General features: G+C 43.6%; 1 protein-coding gene across 2 annotated transcripts in view; it reads right to left on the bottom strand.

The window, feature by feature from the left end:
• LOC106577206 (exonuclease 3'-5' domain-containing protein 2) overlaps positions 1-15,493 on the bottom strand; it is a 28,333-nt gene extending 12,840 nt beyond the window's left edge. Inside the window, exons 1-7 of one of the 2 annotated variants that reach the window (XM_082958367.1) lie at positions 15,247-15,493; positions 7,110-7,669; positions 6,698-6,826; positions 6,430-6,557; positions 1,588-1,714; positions 809-1,134; positions 415-521 (exon numbers count right to left, since the gene is read on the bottom strand). In XM_082958367.1, the coding sequence (XP_082814493.1) occupies positions 415-521; positions 809-1,134; positions 1,588-1,714; positions 6,430-6,557; positions 6,698-6,826; positions 7,110-7,496 (1,204 nt within the window). In that variant the 5' untranslated portion in view covers positions 7,497-7,669; positions 15,247-15,493. The remainder of the gene's footprint in view (positions 1-414; positions 522-808; positions 1,135-1,587; positions 1,715-6,429; positions 6,558-6,697; positions 6,827-7,109; positions 7,670-15,246) is intronic. The other variant, XM_045705901.2, reaches the window with a different exon arrangement.
• Positions 15,494-16,868: the final 1,375 nt, after the last annotated feature.

The following is a 16,868-nucleotide window of genomic DNA, read 5'->3' as shown; positions in this document are numbered from 1 at the left end:
CGTGTTAGTGGACAGCCTGACCTGATGTATAGCGTGTTAGTGGACAGCCTGACCTGATGTATAGCGTGTTAGTGGACAGCCTGACCTGATGTATAGCGTGTTAGTGGACAGCCTGACCTGATGTATAGCGTGTTAGTGGACAGCCTGACCTGATGTATAGCGTGTTAGTGGACAGCCTGACCTGATGTATAGCGTGTTACTGGACAGCCTGACCTGATGTATAGCGTTTTAGTGGACAGCCTGACCTGATGTATAGCGTGTTAGTGGACAGCCTGACCTGATGTATAGCGTGTTAGTGGACAGCCACTACATTTTACAGTACGAACCCACCAATTAAAAAAATGTTCCAATTGACTATTCATTCATATGAAAACACGGTGAGTGTCGGCACTGCCAGTAAGGGTGGTTGTCTACCTCCGATTCCTTTATCCAGGTACCACTGGGCCTTCTTCTTGTCGCAGGTACAGAGGGGTTGTCCATCCGGGGCATGGAGGAAGCAGTTGTCATAAAGAGGGGACTTCCTGTAAACACGCAGAGCGAACGGAACCTCAGTCACTAGTCTGATAGACAGATGCCATAACACAGGAAAACGGATAAAACCATCCAAATGTTGCCCACAATCACACTACTCAAGTCTTTAACGCCAATGTTTCCCCAAAATGTGGGTGATGATTTTATACGATGAAAGTCAGGCAAATTGTTCTATATTACGACCCTGAAAACTGGACATTTCCAGAGGTCAGTAACAAAACGTCCGGTCCATGGGTTTGTGCTTTGAAAGAGATCCCTGATCCCTGGACAGACTGACCTGGCAGAGTAGCCCACACCGAGCGGTTTTCTCTTGTTCCTTCTGGGGTCTGGTACTTCCTGATCCCCAGTCTCGGGGCTTTCCGTAGTAGACTGCTGGAGCTTCCTACTCTTCCGTCTCCTCTCGCCATCCAGGTTTTTCCCTCCATCCTCCCCCTCTCCTCCACCCCTCTCCCTGAAGGGTGTGTCTACCAGGCCCTGGCAGCGATTGGCCAGCTGGGTATAGCCACTCCTACTGTCAGGTGAGGGCGTGGTGTCTGAGTGGAGGCCCAGCAGGTAGAAGAACAGAGCGATGGATACTTGGGCATCCCGGGCTGCGTAAGTCATCTAGGGGTCATCAGAGAGCGAGGTGGGGGGGTTAAATCAGAGACAACGTGTTTGAGGGGGATCCCTGAGCAAAATAAAATGCACGGCAGAGTAATCACACATCTTCACAACATAATGGGTAGTTTGTTATTCTTTGCAGTCCGACTGCACTGAAGACAGGATCCCATCCTGTATTAATTAGCACCAGGTAGTGTAGTTTACCTGTTCCAGGGTCAGCCTCAGGATCCCATCCTGTATTAATTAGCACCAGGTAGTGTAGTTTACCTGTTCCAGGGTCAGCCTCAGGATCCCATCCTGTATTAATTAGCACCAGGTAGTGTAGTTTACCTGTTCCAGGGTCAGCCTCAGGATCCCATCCTGTATTAATTAGCACCAGGTAGTGTAGTTTACCTGTTCCAGGGTCAGCCTCAGGATCCCATCCTGTATTAATTAGCACCAGGTAGTGTAGTTTACCTGTTCCTGGGTCAGCTGGTCAGCCTCCCAGTTACTGCATCGAAGCTCCAAGGATTTATCCAGAGACACATTGAGCAGGTTGGCAGCCAGAGACTTGAGGCTCATACCATTGTTCAACACCACCTTCCTGCACAGAAACACACACAGGTTCAGAACCACACAGCCTGGGAAATGCAGTTGAAGTCGGATGTTTACATACACTTAGCTTGGAGTCATTAAAACTCGTTTTTCAACCACTCCACAAATTTCTAGTTAACAAACTATAGTTTTGGCAAGTCGGTTAGGACATCTACTTTGTGCAGGACACAAGTCATTTTTCCAACAATTGTTTACAGACATATTATTTCACTGTAACACAATTCCAGTGGGTCAGAAGTTTACATACACTAAAATTGACTGTGCCTTTAAACAGCTTGGAAAATCCCAGAAAATGAGGTCATGGCTTTAGAAGCTTCTGGTAGGCTAATTGACATCATTTGAGTCAGTTGGAGGTATTTTTAAACCTGCATATTTAGCTAAACAAAATCCAGGTTAGCAGGCAATATTAACCAGGTGAAATTGTGTCACTTCTCTTGCGTTCATTGCACGCAGAGTCAGGGTATATGCAACAGTTTGGGCCGCCTGGCTCGTTGCGAACTAATTTGCCAGAATTTTACGTAATTATGACATTACATTGAAGGTTGTGCAATGTAACAGGAATATTTAGACTTAGGGATGCCACCCGTTAGATAAAATACGGAACGGTTCCGTATTTCACTGAAATAAACGTTTTGTTTTCGAGATGATAGTTTCCGGATTCGACCATATTAATGACCTAAGGCTCGTGTTTCTGTGTGTTTATTATATTATAATTAAGTCTATGATTTGATGGAGCAGTCTGACTGAGAGGTGGTAGGCAGCAGCAGGCTCGTAAGCATTCATTCAAACAGCTCTTTTGTACGTTTTGCCAGCAGCCCTTCAATGCTGTTTATGACTTCAAGCCTATCAACTCCCGAGATTAGGCTGGTGTAACCGATGTGAAATGGCTAGCTAGTTAGCGGGTGCGCGCTAATAGCGTTTCAAACGTCACTCGCTCTGAGACTTGGGAGTAGTTGTTCCCCTTGCTCTGCATGGGTAACGCTGCTTCGAGGGTGGCTGTTGTCGATGTGTTCCTGGTTTGAGCCCAGGTTGGAGCGAGGAGAGGGACGAAAGCTATACTGTTACACTGGCAATACTAAAGTGCCTATAAGAACATCCAATAGTCAAAGGTATATGAAATACAAATGGTATAGAGAGAAATAGTCCTATAATAACTACAACCTAAAACTTCTTACCTGGGAATATTGAAGACTCATGTTAAAAGGAACCACCAGCTTTCATATGTTCTCATGTTCTGAGCAAGGAACTGAAACATTAGCTTTTTTACATGGCACATATTGCACTTTTACTTTCTTCTCCAACACTTTGTTTTTGCATTATTTAAACCAAATTGAACATGTTTCATTATTTATTTGAGGATAAATTGATTTTATTTATGTATTATATTAAGTTAAAATAAGTGTTTATTCAGTATTGTTGTAATTGTCATTGATAAAGTAATCCTTCTGATAAAGTAATCCTTCTGATAAAGTAATCCTTCTGATAAAGTAATCCTTCTGATAAAGTAATCCTTCTGATAAAGTAATCCTTCTGATAAAGTAATCCTTCTGATAAAGTAATCCTTCTGATAAAGTAATCCTTCTAACCCCCCCCCTTAAAAGATATAGATGTACTATTGTAAAGTGGTTGTTCCACTGGATATCATAAGGTGAATGCACCAATTTGTAAGTGGCTCTGGATAAGAGCGTCTGCTAAATGACTTAAATGTCAAATGTAAAATGTCATTACAAAAAATAATAATAAAAAAAAGGAAAAAAATTGGAATAAAAAAATATGAAAACAATATATATATATATATATATATATATATATATATATATATATATATATATATAAAAATATAAAAGAACAAAAACAAAGAATAAAAATATATATGATTCGGCTGATTAATCGGTATCGGCGTTGAAAAATCATAATCGGTCGACCTCTTGCCAAAACTATAGTTTGTTAACCTGTTAGGGCTAGGGGGCAGCATTTGCACGTCTGGATAAAAAAAATGTACCCGATTTAATCTGGTTACTAATCCTACCCAGTAACTAGAATATGCATATACTTATTATATATGGATAGAAAACACTCTAAAGTTTCTAAAACTGTTTGAATGGTGTCTGTGAGTATAACAGAACTCATTTGGCAGGCAAAACCCTGAGACATTTTCTGACAGGAAGTGGATACCTGATGTGTTGTATTACCTTTAAACCTATCCCATTGAAAAACACAGGGGCTGAGGAATATTTTGGCACTTCCTATTGCTTCCACTAGATGTCACCAGCCTTTACAAAGTGTTTTGAGTCTTCTGGAGGGAGATCTGACCGAACAAGAGCCATGGAACGATGATGTCCCATTAGACACCTGGCGCGCGAGTTCATGTTGGGTACCCTCGTTCCAATACGTTATAAAAGAGTATGCATTCGTCCACCTTGAATATTATTCATGTTCTGGTTAAAAAAGGCCCTAATGATTTATGCTATACAACGTTTGACATGTTTGAACGAACGTAAATATATTTTTTCCCCTCGTTCATGAAGTGAAGTCCGGCGGGCTTAGATCATGTGCTAACAAGACGGAGATTTTTGGACATAAATGATGAGCTTTTTTGAACAAAACTACATTCGTTATGGACCTGTGATACCTGGAAGTGACATCTGATGAAGAGAATCAAAGGTAATGGATTATTTACATAGTATTTTCGATTTTAGATCTCCCCAACATGACGTCTAGTCTGTATCGCAACGCGTATTTTTCTGGGCGCAGTGCTCAGATTATTGCAAAGTGTGATTTCCCAGTAAGGTTATTTTTAAATCTGGCAAGTTGATTGCGTTCAAGAGATGTAAATCTATAATTCTTTAAATGACAATATAATATTTTACCAATGTTTTCTAATTTTAATTATTTAATTTGTGGTGTTGACTTGACTGCCGGTTATTGGAGGGAAACGATTTCCTCAACATCAATGCCATAGTAAAACGCTGTTTTTGGATATAAATATGAACTTGATAGAACTAAAAATGCATGCATTGTCTAACATAATGTCCTAGGAGTGTCATCTGATGGAGATTGTAAAAGGTTAGTGCATCATTTTAGCTGGTTTTATGGTTTTGGTGACCCTGTCTTTGAATTGACAAAACATTACACACAACTCTTGTAAATGTACTGTCCTAACATACTCTAAATTTATGCTTTCGCCGTAAAACCTTTTTGAAATCGTAAAACGTGGTTAGATTAAGGAGATGTTTATCTTTCAAAGGGTGTAAAATAGTTGTATGTTTGAAAAATTTGAATTTTGACATTTATTTGGATTAAAATTTGCCGCTCTTGAAATGCACCTGCTGTTGATGGAGTGCACCACGGGTGGCACGCTAGCGTCCCACCTAGCCCATAGAGGTTAACAAGACATTTGTGGAGTGGTTGAAAAATGAGTTTTAATGTGTGTGTAAACTTCCGACTTCAACTGTAGATCTTCTGCACATTCTGTCAAACCTGGGCAAATTAAGGAAAGCTTTGAATATGTACAGACTCAGTGAGCATAGCCTTGCTATTGAGAACGGCCGCTATAGGCAGACCTGGCTCTCAAGAGAAGACAGACTATGTGCAACACTGCACACAAAATGGAGGTGGAAACTGAGCTGCACTTCCTAACCTCCTGCCAAATGTATGACCATATTAGATACACATATTTCCCTCAGATTACACAGACCCCACAAAGAACTTGAAAACAAATCCAACGTTGATAAACTCCCATATCTACTGGGTGAAATACCACAGTGTGCCATGTTAACTGTACTTTTTTTTTGTTATTTTAAATTTGGTTTATTATCTATTTCACTTGCTTTGAAAATGTTTCCCATGCCAATAAAGCCCCTTGAATTGAAAGAAAGAGAAAAAGAAAGAGAGAGAAAGAGAGAGAGAGAGAGAGAGAGAGATACTTTGAGGGTAAACAGTTGATTAAAACAGATAACCTAGTGATTTGTTTCTGTCCTTTAGGGGGTCGATCATCTTTAATAATACAGATATATTGTTTCTGTTCTTTAGGGGGTCGATCATCTTTAATATTACAGATAGAACCCACAATCTATCGATGTAATTGTGTGCATAATTTCCAATCCCCCATATATATATATTTTCCTTTATTATTGTCCCCTAACCCTACCACCCCTCCCCTAATTGGAGTAAACTAATGAACAACACTTAGGCTTCGACATTTCACAGACACGGTAATATTTTACATTAGTTATCCCGACCTTTAGCTCCACTCAGATCCTCCCATCTATCTCTGAAAATTAATTTCTATTTGACATATATTTATCAACTGTGCTGTAATGTTTACAATTTATAAACCTTTATATTCTCATAGTTTCTACAGATTGTAAATTAAAAAAGATGAACATTTTGTCAAAGAGTATTATTATATTACTGATTTGACTATCAAGCTAGTGCTACCAAAGCCAAATCAAATGTATTTATATAGCCCTTCGTACATCAGCTGATATTCTCAAAGTGCTGTACAGAAACCCAGCCTAAAACCCCCCAAACAGCAAGCAAAGCATGTGAAAGAAGCACGGTGGCTAGGAAAAACTCCCTAGGAAAAACTCCCTAGAAAGGCCAAAAACCTAGGAAGAAACCTAGAGAGGAACCAGGCTATGAGGGGTGGCCAGTCCTCTTCTGGCTGTGCAGGGTGGATATTATAACAGAACATGCCCATACCTTTGTCGTAGTGCAAGATATCTCAGGTCCACGGTACACCCCAGAGCCAGGCCGTAGTCTCGGGTCAGACGTTTCCCGTCTTCATAACAGCCCACGCCCACCTTCAGGACATGGGGGTCCCTGAGGACCTATATAATAATAAATATAAAACAGAATATATGCCATCTACCCATAAATGTAATATCGGTGGCCCCAGTGGGAATCGAACCCACTATACTGGCGTTAAAAGCATAATTCTTTACCAACTGAGCCACAGAGGACTATATACCTCCTTCAAGCTGAGGGGAATGTCCTGCTGGCTACCTCGGAACAGCTGTAGCCTCACCAACACACACAGGCCAGAGTAGGACGCCATCTGGAGGAGGGAGACCGCTGACGTCTTACCCTTCACTGACACCTGGGGAGGGAGAGGAAGGAGAGGAGGGAGGAGAGGAGGGAGGATGAGGAGGAAGAAGGAGAGGAGGGAGGAGAGGAGGGAGGATGAGGAGGAAGAAGGAGAGGAGGGAGGATGAGGAGGAAGAAGGAGAGGAGTAAGGAGAGGAGGGAGGATGAGGAGGATGAAGGAAAGGAATAAGGAGAGGAGGGAGGGAGACTACATCAGGAAATAAGACTTGAGGACCAATGGAATCATACATCTTTTTTTTAACATGCAAAACGAACTCGTACGCCCAGGCCCTTACCCATTCGCAGTCCAGCCCGAGGACGGGGTAGACGGATAGCTCCTTTTGCAGCGACGGCCAAAGCTGCTCCCAATCCTCCTCAGAGTTCACCATCACAGGCTGCACCGCCAAGACCTGGTCAGCAGGGGGCAGTGAAACAGGCAGGAGGAGGCCCAGGCTCTGACTAGGGGTTAGCTGGGTCTCGGACTCGACTGGCTCCACAACCACAGGTTCTGGTTCCACTGGTACGGGACCAGCGCTGACCCCTATCTGACCCTGAGCTAGAAGCTGCTGCTTCTTCTTCTTCTGTGTCCTCAGGGTTGGTTGTCGCCATAACAACAGGCCTCCCAAGGTGGCCCCCAACAGGGTAACCACCGCAGCCATCAGGGCATTTTGTCTAGTAGCCATCTTGGATTTCAGAGGCGCAGATTTGGTTAGGGCTGGTTGGTTGAGTAGTGTGTAGAATGGGGAGTAGGTAGATAGACCTTTACAGACCGAATTGAAGTTTGTTCAGAGAGACGGGGGATATCATGTCAACATTGAGGAACAGCTTGATTTGTCCTGTCCGGTGTAGTCGGCGCCTGTGAAGAGAAGAGGCTATTAGTTAGTAGTGTCTGCTCCTGCACTCAGGGCAGACACATCATCCCCTAGGAAATAATCTGCAATAGTCACATGTCAACATTACCCTACACGACAACTCAATCTGCAATAGTCACATGTCAACATTACCCTACACGACAATTCAATGTGCAATAGTCACATCACATGTCAACATTATCCTACACGACAACTCAATGTGCAATAGTCACATCACATGTCAACATTATCCTACACGACAACTCAATGTGCAAGTCACATGTCAACATTATCCTACACGACAACTCAATGTGCAATAGTCACATGTCAACATTATCCTACACGACAATTCAATGTGCAATAGTCACATCACATGTCAACATTATCCTACATGACAATTCAATGTGCAATAGTCACATCACATGTCAACATTACCCTACACGACAATTCAATGTGCAATAGTCACATCACGTCAACATTACCCTACACGACAATTCAATGTGCAATAGTCACATCACATGTCAACATTACCCTACACGACAATTCAATGTGCAATAGTCACATCACGTCAACATTACCCTACACGACAATTCAATGTGCAATAGTCACATCACATGTCAACATTATCCTACACGACAACTCAATGTGCAATAGTCACATGTCAACATTACCCTACAAGGCGACTCAATGTGCAATAGTCACATGTCAACATTACCCTACAAGGCGACTCAATGTGCAATAGTCACATGTCAACATTACCCTACAAGGCGACTCAATGTGCAATAGTCACATGTCAACATTACCCTACAAGGCGACTCATGGTTACATTAAAATGGGCATAGCAGTAGATTCATTTTTTTACATGATCTCACAAAATAAGTAAATCACTTCCCTTGCCAAACAATTCCACTTTGAAAAAAGGTGTTTTCTGCACTTTTGATAGCTTTGTCCCGCAACTAGCCATTTAAAAATCAACAATTATGGACTTTGACTTTTTTTTAAATGTTAACCCGTGGCTAGTTGTGAAAAGATCCCTAGCTTGGAGTCGTTGAGTAACCAACTCCAAACTATTTGGATTCACCCACCATTTTTTTTTTACGTCAACAGAGGCATTTCCATTATAGACGAGACGATAGTCAGGTCTGTTACAGACACCGGATGAAGCTCAGTGTTAAATTCAAAACTCCCTGCCATCATATCTAAAACGGGGCAGTGAACAGTTTAGGAGTGGAGAAACCTCACGGGAGGAGAAGGGATGAAAAAGATGGTGGAAGCTGACATGGGCGTGAATATAAAAATGGCGGGGGGGGGAAGTCAAGGACAATTGGAATATTATCCAAAAGAATAGAAAAACAGATGAAAGTAGCATACAGCGACGAGAATGTCCTTTCTTATTCTTGTAGGAGTATGTTGTTTCGCTAAATGAGGAGCAGCTGATTGGATTAGCAATCTTGAAGAATCCATTTGAGATATGGAGGAGAGAGTGCTGGGTAGAGTCAAGGATGTGAGGATCACTAGAGGCTCGTTTTGATTTTTATTCTTCTTCTGAGGATCAGAAGCAGAGTGTATTGCGTCTCTTCGGAACAGGGCACCCCTCACGGAGGGGGGGGGGTAATATCTGGCGTCTTTGTGGGAAGTCGATGTTGCAGAGATAAAAAAATAAATAAATATATATTCCTGGAGTGATTGATGCTCGTCGGATGAATCATGTGGTGAATGATGAAAAAGAGTATCTGTTTTGTTTTTGTTGATATGGAGTCTCTCTCTACTCCAGTGCAGTTTGGATACATCAACTACAGAGTCAGAGCATTTGTTCCCAGACCAAAACAGTTTGATCGAGGGAGGGAGAAGGCTCCACATGGAAGGGAGAAGCAGAGATGTCCAAGTTGTAGAAAAGATCATGTTTGTTTGTTTTTTTTTAAGTGAAGAAAATGTGACGTGTTCCAATTGCGGTGGGAACCACGAAGCCACGTCTTCGGAATGCGCAATAAAAAAGGGGGAAAGAGAACGAGGGCTGTCCAGAGCATTTCATACGCAACGGCTGTTAAAAAGGGTTGAGGGTTTGAATGGTGGTGCTAAAGCAGGGCCGGCACTTCCATTAGGCAAGATTAGGGCACCGTCACTTGAATTCAAATCTACTAAAAAGAACCACAAGATGGAGTTTCAACATTTCATTACTAAAATCCTTAATCTGTGATTAATTTAAAGTTTAACTAATTAATTTCATATGATCAATAAATAAATAAAATGTCAATGACCCCAGGATTCTATGGGATGCCACCAAAGCTTTTATTAAAAAAAAAAAATTGACAGCATTTGTATCTTGGTTGAAGAAAAAAAATAAACAATTAAAGATGTCAGAAATCAGAAATGTTAACTGCATTAGAGAGTTTAACAAAACACTATTTTCAGACCAGGTAACTATTATTTTTTTCTAAAGTCAAGACAGACATTCCTCCTGAGGTTTATTTAACATTTTGGAATCAATTAGGTTCACTATTGTTCAAACTAACACAGCCGTTCACAAGGTTCATTTGGGAGAATGTGGCTACAGCGTTAAATTTAGCTTTTATTTTAAAAACATTTTTTAAAAAAAGGTTAGGATGCCACCCAGCGCTCCCGGCGTCGCCACCCAGCGCTCCCGGCCCCCATAATTTGTCTCATGCAGCGCGACACATCTCCTTCGCATAGAGTTGATCAGGCTGTTGATTGTGGCCTGTGGAATATTGTCCCACTCCTCTTCAATGGCTGTGTGAAGTTGCTGGATATTGGCGGGAACTGGAACACGCTGTCGTACACGTTGATCCAGAGCATCCCAAACATGCTCAAATGGGTGGTGACAGGTCTGGTGAGTATGCAGTCCATCGAAGAGCTGGGACAGATTCTCCTGACATGGGGGCTGTGCATTATCATGCTGAAACATGAGGTGATGGAGGAGGATGAATGGCACGACCATGGGCCTCAGGATCTCGTCACGGGATCTCTGTGCGTTCAAATTGCCGTCGGTTAAACGCAATCGTGTTTGTTGTCCGTAGCTTATGCCTGCCCCATACCATAACCCCACCTCCACCATGGGGCCCATACCATAACCCCACCACCACCATGGGGCCCATACCATAACCCCACCTCCACCATGGGGCCCATACCATAACCCCACCTCCACCATGGGGCCCATACCATAACCCCACCACCACCATGGGGCCCATACCATAACCCCACCTCCACCATGGGGCCCATACCATAACCCCACCACGGGGCACTCTGTTCACAACGCTGTCTTCCATCTGCCCGGTACAGTTGGATTTCACCAACTGGGAAACACTAAGCCACTTCGATACCAAAATGATGTAGCAGGTTAAGATTGAGGAGTGAGGAGTGACGGACTCCATCCTAGCTGGAGGGGTGCTCTCATCTTATCTACGAACATAGACAGGGCTCTAACTCCTCTAGCTCCACAATGAAATAGGGTGCAGGCCAGGCAGCAGGCTGTTAGCCAGCCTGCCAGCTTAGTGGAGTCTGCCACTAGCACAGTCAGTGTAGTCAGCTCAGCTTCCCCCATTGAGACCGTGTCTGTGCCTCGATCTAGGTTGGGCAAAATTAAAAATGGCGGTGTTCGCTTTAGCAATCTCACTAGTATAAAGACCTCCTCCATTCCTGCCATTATTGAAAGAGATTGTGATACCTCACATCTCAAAATTGGGTTACTTAATGTTAGATCCCTCACTTCCAAGGCAGTTATAGTCAATGAACTAATCACTGATAATAATCTTGATGTGATTGGCCTGACTGAAACATGGCTTAAGCCTGATGAATTTACTGTGTTAAATGAGGCCTCACCCCCAGGTTACATTAGTGACCATACCCCCCGTGCATCCGGCAAAGGCGGAGGTGTTGCTAACATTTACGATAGCAAATTTCAATTTACATTGCTGTCTCTGCCTTGCCGGTTCCCCTCTTTCCACTGGGATTCTCTGCCTCTAACCCTTTTACAGAGGCTGAGTCACTGGCCTACTGGTGTTCTTCCATGCCGTCCATGGGAGGGGTGCGTCACTTGAGTGGGTTGAGTCACTGACGTGGTCTTCCTGTCTGGGTTGGCGCCCCCCCCCCCCCCCCCCCCCCCTTGGGTTGTGCCATGGCGGAGATCGTTGTGGGCTATACTCGGCCTTGTCTTAGGACGGTAAGTTGGTGGTTGGAGACATCCCTCTAGTGGTGTGGGGGCTGTGCTTTGGCAAAGTGGGTGGGGTTATATCCTGCCTGTTTGGCCCTGTCCGGGGGTATCATCGGATGGGGCCACAGTGTCTTCTGATCCCTCCTGTCTCAGCCTCCAGTATTTATGCTGCAGTAGTTTATGTGTCGGGGGGCTAGGGTCAGTCTGTTACATCTGGAGTATTTCTCTTGTCTTATCCGGTGTCCTGTGTGTATTTAAATATGCTCTCTCTAATTCTCTCTTTCTCTCTTTCTGTCTTTCTCTCGGAGGACCTGAGCCCTAGGACCATGCCTCAGGACTACCTGGTATGATGACTCCTTGCTGTCCCCAGTCCACCTGGCCGTGCTGCTGCTCCAGTTTCAACTGTTCTGCCTGCGGCTATGGAACCCTGACCTGTTCACCGGACGTGCTTGTTGCACCCTCGACAACTACTATGATTATTATTATTTGACCATGCTGGTCATTTATGAACATTTTAACATTTTAACATTTTGACCATGTTCTGTTTTAATATCCACCCTGCACAGCCAGAAGAGGACTGGCCACCCCTCATAGCCTGGTTCCTCTCTAGGTTTCTTCCTAGGTTTTTGGCCTTTCTAGGGAGTTTTTCCTAGGGAGTTTTTCCTAGCCACCGTGCTTCTTTCACATGCTTTGCTTGCTGTTTGGGGTTTTAGGCTGGGTTTCTGTACAGCACTTTGAGAATATCAGCTGATGTACGAAGGGCTATATAAAAATAAATTTGATTTGATTTGAAATTTGAAGATAGGAGAATTAAGGTTACAGGCTAGGAGACTGAGGTTAAAGGTTAGGGCAATTTCAAGGAAAGCGGTGCGTTGGAGCAAAGCGCTGTCATGAGGAAGGCCGCCTCAGGTTAAAACCCACGGTCCGGTCCTTGATATCTCCTCAGGTTAAAACCCACGGTCCGGTCCTTGATATCTCCTCAGGTTAAAACCCACGGTCCGGTCCTTCATATCTCCTCAGGTCAAAACCCACAGTCTGGTCCTTCATATCTCCTCAGGTCAAAACCCACGGTCCGGTCCTTGATATCTCCTCAGGTTAAAACCCACGGTCCGGTCCTTGATATCTCCTCAGGTTAAAACCCACGGTCTGGTCCTTGATATGTCCTCAGGTTAAAACCCACGGTCTGGTCCTTGATATCTCCTCAGGTTAAAACCCACGGTCTGGTCCTTGATATGTCCTCAGGTTAAAACCCACGGTCCGGTCCTTGATATCTCCTCAGGTTAAAACCCACGGTCCGGTCCTTGATATCTCCTCAGGTTAAAACCCACGGTCCGGTCCTTGATATCTCCTCAGGTTAAAACCCACGGTCCGGTCCTTCATATCTCCTCAGGTCAAAACCCACGGTCTGGTCCTTCATATCTCCTCAGGTCAAAACCCACGGTCTGGTCCTTCATATCTCCTCAGGTCAAAACCCACAGTCTGGTCCTTCATATCTCCTCAGGTCAAAACCCACGGTCTGGTCCTTGATATCTCCTCAGGTTAAAACCCACGGTCCGGTCCTTGATATCTCCTCAGGTCAAAACCCACGGTCCGGTCCTTGATATGTGGCATCCTTGGTTAGGGTAAGGGTTATGGTTAACCGTCCTAAGGATCCTGGATTGTACTAACCTCAATACTAATCGTTGGAAAGGAACACCCTGCAGCTTGTAATTAATTAAGGGGCATCCCATTGGTTGCTTCATGCTTGTGACACTTAAATACAGGTCACACCTGCACTCAACATCGTTAACAGAACTGCGGGACAACACTGCCTGACGGGGGGGGGGGGGGAGGACTCGTCTACGGTCTCCTGCTAGCACAGCAGGCTGGGGCAAAACCGTGTGTTAGTTAACTAACTAGGTAGTTAAGGACACCGTGTGCTAGCTAGCATGATAGTTATTAACATGTACATGGTGTCGTCGTCGTCCCCCCCGTGTACCAGACTAGCTGGCTCTAAACTAGTGTACAAAATGTCCTTCTCTCCTGCCCTCACCCTCGTTGAGGGAAACCAGTGGCCGACAGGCGGGGGGATGAAGGACACGGTGTACGGCTGGCTAGATGCCCTAATGTGGGGTTTATCAGTGGCTGTCATCCAACTTCCTTGTGTAAAAACACCAGACTGTACTGGAGCGCCCCCCACCTCCCCTAGTTTAAACACTGACCGATAGAAAAGTATAAAGTGAGGTTTTCCTGGAGATGAATAAACGCCCTGAATATCAGGCCGCAATTACAGCCTACATCTGTTTTTATTAATGCTTATTTGATAGTAAGTGACACGTTCAACCCAGCGACTGGTTAGTGTTTCTAGAGATGATGGAAATTCATTCCTCTGTTGATAAACGCTTTTTTTGGTGAATCCGATACTTGAGTGCAAACAGCACCGCATATGACAGCGGAGACAGCGTTGTGCAATTCACTGTCGTTGTTTACAAGTGTAGCTGGCTAACTGGCACAAACTAGCTAGTTAGCTCGGTGGCACAAACTAGCTCGGTGGCACAAACTAGCTAGCTAGCTCGGTGGCACAAACTAGCTAGCTAGCTCGGTGGCACAAACTAGCTAGTTAGCTAGCTGGCACAAACTAGCTAGTTAGCTAGCTGGCACAAACTAGCTAGTTAGCTAGCTGGCACAAACTAGCTAGTTAGCTAGCTGGCACAAACTAGCTAGTTAGCTAGCTGGCACAAACTAGTCAGTTAGCTAGGTGGCACAAACTAGTCAGCTAGCTAGGTGGCACAAACTAGTCAGCTAGCTAGGTGGCACAAACTAGTCAGCTAGCTAGGTGGCACAAACTAGTCAGCTAGCTAGGTGGCACAAACTAGTCAGCTAGCTAGGTGGCACAAACTAGTCAGCTAGCTGGCACAAACTAGCTGGCACAAACTAGCTGGCACAAACGAGTTAGCTAGGTGGCACAAACTAGTTAGCTAGGTGGCACAAACTAGTTAGGTCGCTTGACATGTTTGATGAACAGCTACTGAAATAAATCCTGTTTCTCTGAGTCCTGGATGACTGACGTCGCTAGATAGTGAAGTGTGTCAGTCAGCTAATGCATTAGCTAATGTGGTTTCCACAATTATAAAACGACTTAGCCAAGAGACCTAATCTAAATGTAAAATAACAACTAGTTTGTTCGTCATGTTGCGGTGTTTGTCACCAACTAACAGGAGTGTGTTTTTGCTTGTTTAAGCTTTTTCGTAGTGAAGCTTAGCTTGGTAACGTTAAGCTAATTGACTAGCTAGCTTGCCTAGCACAGACAACGTTATCTTGTCTAGGTGACCCAGCTAGCTACATCACTAACCAACTTTAAAACGTCCTTCTCTGGACTTACATTTGCAATTTCTTTCTCATGAACTTGCTGCTTGCTTATTTCAATTGACCTACCTCGGTGTTTCACGTCCACTGGTTTCTAATGGTGTTGCAGTTCTTCTTCCGGCACCATTTATCACGATGGACACATTATGATGGACATTATCCATGACATTATCCAGATAATGTAGCGGAACGCTCAAAAACAAGGAAAATAAACGTCTTCAGAAGGAAAGATTCAGGTTGAACCATTTCCAGCCGATCAGAGGGCAGACAGGCCTGACCCCACTAGTTACCACAGCCACAAAGACTACAGTCTACATCCTAGAAATTCATGAAAAATAACATTTGGCATTTTGGTTTTCATTTAAGGTTAGGCATAAGCTTAGCACTGTGGTTAAAGGTTTCTATTTCACATTTTAAGAAGATAAATTGTAGAAATTGATGGGGGGTTTATGACTTTGTAGCTGTGCGAACTGGCTAACGACCAGGCACAACTCCACCATATCATAATTATATCAGTAACACAACCTAATAATTACTCAACTTATATTCGATCAAAAAGAGCCACACGTAGAAAATATGCCATTACATGTTTTTAATTAGAAACCAAATTCGACACTGTCATGGACCTCCATGGGAAAAAAACGCCACCTTCTGGAGAAGCCTGATTTTGGCCCCAGTTATTCCTCTCTCTTCACCTATTCCACTATGTGATGGACAAGGGACATTGTCACGACAGCGTCCCCACGCAGTCAGAGGAGGTGAGATAATGAATAATACATATCTGTAGAGATTTTCCAGAAGTTCTGAAAGTAGCATTTGAGGTCCTTGAAACGGGTCCCTGAAAATGGTGTACTACCTCATATGTGCAGGACGTCATTGCTCTCTCTCTCTCTCTCTCTGCTGTGTGCGAGTCTTGCTACCTGTCAATCAAATGGCTAGGGGCTGAAGCTCATTGGCTGGACCTCGACTTGCTAGGGTGCTGACCAATGTGTCAAAAAAAAATCACTGGATATTACACTGCACAGCTTCTGGAAAATAGTCGATTTCAAGGCTAATTTAGGTAAAACAGTAATTCTGCATCAACTATATATTTACATTTTAGTCATTTAGCAGACGCTCTTATCCAGAGCGACTTACAGTAGTGAATGAATACATTTCATTTTATTTTTAATTTTTTCTTTTTCGTACTGGTCCCCTGTGGGAAACGAACCTACAACCCTGGAGTTGCAAACAACATGCTCTACCAACTGAGCCACACGGGACCCATTGTGTGTTCTGTATATTGACACATCCAGCACAAAGCGCGAGGTTTAAAAAAAAAAAAAAAAAATCCACAATTACCTATATTGCATAAAATTGATTTATATGAACTCATGGCAATTTCCAATTGATTACTTCCAGTATTTGACGTCTTTCATGAAGACGTTGAATTAATAACTGCCTTCTGGAAGAAACTCCTATTACGAATACCTGTTAAATCTGACTTAACATTGCAGTGTGCAGATTATGTTTTAGCAGGTAAAGTTACTTTTTAAATATATGTAAATCACTAGTAGCAGGGTCAAAGAAAGGCATCGTGAACACAGAACACAGGGAATACACGGAATACAGAACACAGGGAATACAGAACACAGGGAATACAGAACACAGGGAATACACGGAATACAGAACACAGGGAATACAGAACACAG

The sequence above is a fragment of the Salmo salar genome, chromosome 01 (genome assembly GCF_965601325.2).
Source record: "Salmo salar chromosome 01, fSalSal1, whole genome shotgun sequence".
NCBI lineage: Eukaryota > Metazoa > Chordata > Actinopteri > Salmoniformes > Salmonidae > Salmo > Salmo salar.
Note: the sequence above shows the minus strand (reverse complement) of the source record. Positions and strands in the feature narration are given on the sequence as shown.